General features: G+C 39.3%; 1 protein-coding gene across 1 annotated transcript; it reads left to right on the top strand.

Annotated features, from left to right (window-relative positions):
- On the top strand, positions 1 to 895 carry LOC123393480 (40S ribosomal protein S4). The gene has a single exon (XM_045085542.1). The coding sequence runs from the start codon at positions 40 to 42 to the stop codon at positions 829 to 831; it is 792 nt and encodes a 263-aa protein (XP_044941477.1). The 5' UTR covers positions 1 to 39; the 3' UTR covers positions 832 to 895.
- The last annotated feature ends 7,438 nt before the right edge of the window (positions 896 to 8,333 follow it).

Consider the following 8,333-nt stretch of genomic DNA (forward strand, 5'->3'; position numbering starts at 1 on the left):
AAAAGTTTGTAAACAGTCTTTTTCGTTCCTAGCGCAGCCATGGCTCGTGGTCCCAAGAAACATCTGAAGCGTGTAGCAGCTCCAAAGCATTGGATGCTGGATAAACTGACTGGTGTGTTCGCTCCTCGCCCATCTACTGGTCCCCATAAGCTGAGAGAGTGTCTCCCTCTCATCATTTTCTTAAGGAACAGACTTAAGTATGCCCTAACAGGAGATGAAGTAAAGAAGATCTGTATGCAGCGTTTTATTAAGATTGATGGCAAGGTCCGAACTGATATAACATACCCTGCTGGTTTTATGGATGTCATCAGCATTGACAAGACCGGAGAGAATTTCCGTCTGATCTATGATACCAAGGGTCGCTTTGCTGTTCATCGGATTACACTCGAGGAGGCCAAGTACAAGTTGTGCAAAGTGAGAAAGATCTTTGTGGGGACAAAAGGCATCCCCCATCTGGTGACTCACGATGCTCGCACCATCCGCTATCCTGATCCCCTCATCAAGGTCAATGACACCATTCAGATTGATTTGGAAACTGGAAAGATTACTGATTTCATCAAGTTTGACACTGGTAATCTGTGTATGGTGACTGGGGGTGCTAACCTAGGAAGAATTGGTGTGATCACCAACAGAGAGAGACACCCTGGTTCGTTTGATGTGGTTCACGTGAAAGACGCCAATGGCAACAGTTTTGCCACCCGACTCTCCAACATTTTTGTTATTGGCAAAGGCAACAAACCATGGATTTCTCTTCCCCGTGGAAAGGGTATCCGCCTCACCATTGCTGAAGAGAGAGACAAGAGACTGGCGGCCAAACAGAGCAGCGGGTAGATGGTCCCTAGGTGACGTGATTGGAAGTCTTTATACCTAATTAAAGGTCATACAGCACGATAAACAACAACAACAAAAAAGTTTGTAAACATTCAGTTGAATGATCTGCTATTAGTTAAGCAGAATTAGCAGGGAGAAACCCTATAAGTGGAAGGGATGTTTGTAAAGCAGATGAGATAGAGGACCTCTAGAGGAATTACGTGATTTTCCCAGAGTCACACACTGAATCAAAGGTATAAGATGAAGAAAACACAAGTCTTGTTGTGCTTCTGCCATGGCACAGTATTGTGTCACCAATTCCACATTTGGACATGGTTATGAAATCATTAAAGACAATAGTCAAGTATATTCTGGAAAAATATATTCGTGGCTAGCACATTCATATCTATGGCAGTTTGATGAAGTCCCAGAACCTAAGTCAGGTTCGGTGGGGTGATGAGGTTCGGAGCCGACGACTAAAGAAAGAATTCTTAAGATGTTGTTGGTGCAAAATGGTGGTTTATTAAAGCACGGGGACAGGACCCGTGGGCAGGAAGAGCTGCTGCCCCAGGTTGTGAAGGTGGGCATGTTATATACCCCACGGTTGGGGGGAGGTGGTGAAGGAATGGGAGATTTTGACAGAGTTCTCACATGCTAGGGAGGGCCTACAAGGTGCAGGGGCGGGGGGAGTCTTTGCCCTTATGGCTTGATCAATGTCGTCTTTAGGTCAGGCACTAACATCAAGATAATGGGGGATTCTTGGTGGGGCATTATGATCCGGCTATCATTTACATTCCTTTCTACTCCAGTCTCCTCCAGTTTATGGTGGGAGGGGGACATTAGGGCTTCAGGAACCAAGAGTTATTTGCCTCTGGAAATTTGTGCTATTGATAAGGTAACCTCCCTGTTTAGGTCTCTAGGACATCTTGAAGAGCAAGGGAGATTCCTGTTCTGCAGGATTGCAATCCCTGCAAGTTAACTATTTATCGTTTTATGGCAGTCAAGGGTGCCTGAGGAATGCTACACATATGGAGGGGAGTGGGTGAAGAGGGGGTGCAAGGCGCCAGCTTTTGCTTTGTCCTCAGCCAGCCTCCTGCTCCCTCATCAGTTTGCCAGGTAGACTATTCAATTTGCCAGTAGGAGACACAGAGCTTATCTACAGTGATGGCCACTTAATACCAGCTTGCTAGAGACCCCACCTACCCACCTTCCAGGTAGCAGGACCTTTTCCTTCCCCGTGCCTTGCAAAATTCCTTTCCCTTTAGGGATTTATTCTGAAGTCAGATGAAGAGTTTTTCTCATGAATACTCTGAAGTCAGTCAGCATGCAATCCGTACCTCTACTTGTCTTCTGGATTATGTGGTTCCAAATATGAATCTCTTTTTGCTCAGAATTCTTCTGTTGGCTACTAATCACTTTTTGTTGTCTTGAGATCCGTTTTGCTACAGTCATGTTTTTTCTCAGGATTAGCAGGTTCTTCAAAGGGAAGAATTCTGTGCTCTCTCTTACCACTTTGGTCCAAGAATGGACATAAATTCATTCTTTTTTTTTTTAATGTTTTGATTTTTTAAAAATATTTTATTTATATATTTGACAGAGATCACAAGTAGGCAGAGAGGCAGGCAGAAGGGGGGGGGGGGGGGGAACAGGCTCCCCACTAAGCAGGGAGCCTGATGCGGGGCTCAATCCCAGGACCCTGAGATCATGACTGAGCCGAGGCAGAGGCTTTAACCCAATGAGCCACCCAGGGGCCCCTAAATTCATTCTTTTAATTCGTGGAGCAGGATACTAGATGCAATGGCTATAACATATATAGATAATAAGATAATAAAATTTACCTGTTGAGTTTGTTGTCAGGATAAATGATTATTTAATCAAGAGCTTAGCATAATATTAAAAACCATTGCTTAGTATAATATGATTATACTATAATTTCCATAATGAACTCTATATACCATATTAGAATTACCTATAATACCCTAAGTATAATATAAATATTAGCTGTTTTTTTATTGTCCTCAGATTGAAGGAGATGTCATCTTAATAAGTTATTTTATTTTTTATAGCTGTATCTCTAGCTTCCTATGAAAAACAGTAAGTTTTTAAAAATTCTACCTCTTCCACATGCACTCAGGCATACTTTACACCACTTTATGAAGTCAGGCTCTAAGAAAGTGTGGCCTACAGGGAGCAAAGAATTCTCCATCTCTCAGGCATTGTCTGTCCCATGATCTGCCTCTTTTCAGGATGATTGAATATAAGATTATTCACTGATTTATGGGGAGACCTCACCCCTGCCAACTAGAAGTATTGGCCTTGGAAACACAAATAGAACATTCTCTTCATAATATAATAATCCAGTATCATTATGGTTCCTAAAGTCTTATATATTAAGTCTTAAGTAATATGTGAAAGTACTATAGTCCAGTCCAGGTTTGAGTTGATCCAGAATTGCCTAGTTCTTTTGTACATATTTATGTACATTATAAAGTGAAATTTAGGTGCACTAAGGCTGGCTGGCTGCAGTAACTAAGTGGTAAACTATGGCTCAATGACGAACGTAATTCCATAAGAATAACACTTTGCAAGCACATCATAGCCAAATTTCATATGTAAAAACTAAATATTTCTCCAAAAAAAGTCCCAAGTGAACTAACTCTGCCTATAATGCAAACCTTTGTGTTGTTATGCAGAGTGGTTTAGCTCTTTTTAAAAATTGCTGCTCTCAAATGCCTTTATTTCTGCAATGGTCTTTTACTTTACATTTGAATAACTAAATAGTTCAATAAAACATTTAAGTGATTTTTCCAAGAACAAAGACATGCAAAGATGTGCTTAAAGAGAAAAGGGAAAGTCAAGAGGAAATTACTTAATTTCTTGGCTGAATCACCAGTGCCCCATTTCTTCTGACTTTTGGGTATGTGATGAGCTTCCTTAGCTGGTCGTGTCTCTGAGTACAATGCACATTAAGTGATTTGCTTCCCTTTTTGCTTACCCTACATTTACATTTCACAAACAGAAGAATTAATAATAGTTATATAATTCATACGGAGTTCTTCCACTGAGCAGAATTTGTTCCAGATCTCTTTTGCCTGGTCAGAAACTGAGCTAGTAATTTGAACAAGGAACATTGGAAGTTATTAAATAGATAAATGGTGGTTAGTGCTAGAAGGAAACAGGTGTAGCTACTTCTAGGAGCAGCCATCACCCTGGGACTGAGTAAAAGTAAACAAAAGAGGATTTTAGACATTTAGAGGACAGCCCTACAAGCTACATATTCAGACCTCTGAAAAGACTGTGGATGCCATAGAAATATGCTCTGCCATTATGGGCATGGAAAAGCTGGATGGAAGTTATCTGCCTGTGAGCCCACCTCTGTAAACCTGGGGGCACTTACCACTGGAGCAGGAGGGCTGGGGCCATTGTGGTAAATACTGACAGGACTCTTTGCTGCTGATCCATTTGCCATCATATGGAGAACAAAGTAGCAAAAAAAGAATTAAGTTGCTTTTTCAAATCTTGTCTGTCCCTTCAGTACCCCCACTGGAAGATCGCAACATAGCACCTGCTAACAAAGGAGAAAGTGTTCTAGCGTTGTAAAGTAGGGCTAAGAAGGGTAGGAGACAGGAAGCAAATTTGTTATTATTGTTGTGATCTGGGTTAGAAAAAAAAAATACTCTTTTTCTGTTAAGGAATTGGGATTTACAATAACCTTAGTCTTAGAACCCCAGGGTAAGAAATTAACATAAGAAGTGGTTTTTAGGTATTGATACTTGAGATTTGTTGTAAAGCAAAAACATTCACTGGAGGAGAGGAGGGGGCACACATACTTTCCATCTAGCTTGCACAGGATTTCCATAGATAAAAAACAGCACTGAAAATGAGCCTGCAATCACATATTACAAACAAACTACCATGGTACAAAGCAGACACATGGAATAGCAGAGAAAAAGAAAAAACAATATGGGTTTTATAGACCAAATATAAACAAGCAGTCAGACACTATAAAATTAGCATGTTTAAAATAGTTAATGTCATAAAAAGGAAAACAAGGAAATATGAAAGAAAAGTTAATTAAAATAAAGCAACTAATAGAAATAGGAAAAAAAAAAGACACTGAAATTAAACATTAATGATTTCTGCTTCCAGTTAAAATATAGGACGTGAAAGGCACATGGTAACAAAAACATTAACAAAATTAAAATCATTTTTTTATGAGATCAGCAAAGTACAATAAACAGAAGAATGCCTAAATGAACTAATACTCAGGAAGAAATGAGATATTCATTAATGAACAAATTCATACTTGGGAGTTGGCAGCTAATCAAAATATGGGCTATTGAAGAATTGGCCCACCAAAGATGGAGATCAGGAAAAACCAACTAAGCTTTAGACAGCAGTGTGGGTTTGTGGGAGACACTGAAATCTGGAGGGAAATTTGTCTTTCTTTTATACAGGTAAAGAGCTTTTCTTGAGGCCACTGGGCACTGATTGCCTTTAGTTTAAAATAATCCCCATGCCCAAATGACATATATTGGGAGAACTTTCTGAGCCTTTTCAGAGGGATGTTTCATTATGATGAGAAGATGAGTTCATTAAGAAGGCATAATAATCCAAACTTATGTATATATCTAATAATTGAATCAGACTCCAGCCGCCATAAAGAGACCATTTGGAGGAGAACTGAAATGCTCTAGCTGACAGTTCCTGTAAGCCTCCAGCTGGCAGCCAGGACAAACGGCCAGGGATATAAGTGAGATCATTTAGACGCTCTAGTTGTCTGACATCTTAGCTAATATCATATGAAACAGAAGAAACATCCTATTGCTTCACAGTATAGTGAGAAATAAATTGCTTTAAGGCATTAATTTTGGGGGTGTTTTTTAATGCAGCAATAGATAATAGAAATACTACCTACATCTGAAAAATCAAGAACTAGCAATAAAACCATATTATTTAGAGATATGAAAATTGTAATTATGGAATTGGTAAAAAAAAATTTAACGTGTTTGCCTCCTTGGTACTTTAAACTATTTGCATGTATTACTTTGATACAAATAAATATTTTTAAGAAAAAAAAACTTGTGAACTACTAAAAAATTCTGAGGAAGTTGCCCAAGATTTAGTACATAAATATGAAACTATGAAAGAGAAGTTAGTAGACTAGGATATGGAATGAGCAAGTATGATAGGAGTTCTAGAAGGAGATGCAAGAAAGAATAGTGTTTGGAAATACTCAAGGAAATAATATCTAAAGTAATATCAACAGTTGATATGAATTTTCAGATCTATAAAAGGCAATTCCTCAGGAAATTTTTAAAAAATTCATATATGGACACATCGTATCAAAACTAAAAATCATCTATCCAAGTCATAAAGATCTTCAAAAGAACCCAGCAAAAAACATTTTATATTTAATGGGAACCATGACTCTAAGCAGACTACTCAACACCATTAATAAAAACCAGAAGATCATGGAAAAATGCATTCGAAGTGCTGAGAGGAAATAAACCAAAAACCAACTAAAATATTGTTCAGCAGTGAGAGCAAAGTAAATGTCTTCTCTTCTATCCAGAAAGCAATACAACTATGGCATTTAATGTTAAGATACTGGAATGTTTTCATAATGGTTGATAAATAGCTATTGCCCTGAGGGCTTTAGGTATCCCTTAAGAACTTCCTCTCCTCTCTCTAAAATCCAGCCATTAGGTTAATGACTAGCATGTAAAGAGGCTTCCGGCACCTTGTTCCAGACCTGTAACTTGTGTCTATCCTGATTGGTAGGACCCTGCCTCTGCCAAATTCTACATCCTATGTACTACCATTGCATGTTTGGAGAACCCCTGAAGAACTGGCCTATTCCTCGCCAGGCCTATCACTTGGCACGGGTGGTGGTGGTGGGTAGTCCTTGTGGGTCACTGAAAGTGTGTGTAGGCCTGCAAGCCAGGTTGCTGTGGTGGCCATGTGCTAGCTCTCTTTATGCAATGTTCTCCAGCTAAAGTGGGCCTCTATTCCATTGTAGCAGCACTCATACCCTGAGGGGCAAATGTTCAGCACCATTCTGGCTCTGTCCCCAATGCTGTGGCCACCTACTGCAGGCTGGTACTCCTTTGGATTCACCTTTGAATGGCCATTTAAAGGAATTGTGATCTCCATAGGACTTTGACTCCGAGAAGCCATGAAGAAACAGAGAAATCAGTTAACAGCCAGTAACAAAGGCCACCTTTGCCCCTGGCAGGTGCTACAAGTTCTTCCAGCACAGGAGACATTCTGTGACAGACATGAGGCCGTGGAGGATGGGCAGACCCATATGGGTGGTTTGGAGCTAGAGGATGCCCTTTTTATTACCATACTGATGTTCAGTTTTATTTGCTAAAGCCTGTTTTATACCCTCCCTCACAGGCACACATTTGTCTTTTTTTTTTTTAATGTATTTTAAATTTTTGCTTATTTTTTTATTATTACTATTTTTATTAACATATAACGTATTATTTGCTTCGGGGGTACAGGTCTGTGAATCATCAGTCTTATACAATTCACAGCACTCACCATAGCACATACCTTCCCCAATGTTCATAACCCAAGCCACTCTATCCCTCCACCCTCACCCCCCAGCAACCCTCAGTTTGTTTCCTGAGATTAAGAGTCTCTTATGGTTTGTCTCCCTCCCCAGTCCCATCTTGTTTCATTTTTCCCTTGCTTCCCCTCACAACCCCCCGCCCTGCCTCTCAAATTCCTCATATCAGAGAGATCACATTTGTCTTTATAATAAAAATCAGAACTAAATTATGTACTGCTTGCTCTGTGCCAGGCATCACTGTAAATATATATTAGTGCATTTGGATAATAGAATTACCACTTTTATTACCATTTTACAAATGGCAATATTAAGATAATAAAAACTTGGGTTGAAGAGTTGGGATTTGAAAGTCTAGACACAGAGCCAGTTGCAATCATTGCAATGTTATGCTCTTTTTCTGGGTTGTAGGATTAGGTCCAATCTAATTAAGTATGATATTTCAGTAAGAGATAATAGAAATGGGAACTATGAAAAGATCTTAGGAATATAAGACTTCGGAAAAAATCTGATGGAGGCCAGTATTTTTTTTTTGAGATTTTATTTATTTATTTGACAGAGAGAGAGAGAGAGAGATCACAATTAGGCAGAGCAGAAGGCAGAGAGAGAGGGGGAAGCAGGTTTCCTGATGAGCAGAGAGTCTGATTTGAGGCTTGATTCCGGGACCCTGAGATCATGACCTGAGCTGAAGGCAGAGGCTTAACCTACTGAACCACCCAACTGTCCCTGGAGGCCAGTATTTTAACAATTAAAATTATTAAAAGACCTCTCTGGCATTGAGATTATAAGTCTTTTTCAATTTTGTGGGGAATTTATTATAACAGTTTGATGTAGTTTCCTATATCAAGTTATAATGAAGAGACAAGTGTCATTTAAGTAGGGACACATATGTAAATTAAAAGATTGCAATAGCAACTTATAAAATTCAGTAAATGGTTTGGAAATT

Source organism: Mustela putorius, unplaced genomic scaffold, assembly GCF_011764305.1.
Source record: "Mustela putorius furo isolate JIRA1106 unplaced genomic scaffold, ASM1176430v1.1 tig00000868_pilon_pilon_pilon, whole genome shotgun sequence".
Taxonomy (NCBI): Eukaryota; Metazoa; Chordata; class Mammalia; order Carnivora; family Mustelidae; genus Mustela; species Mustela putorius.

Bases quoted from the DNA above. Each gene is read 5' to 3' on its own strand.
- LOC123393480 (XM_045085542.1), top strand. From the start codon at position 40: ATGGCTCGTGGTCCCAAGAAACATCTGAAGCGTGTAGCAGCTCCAAAG.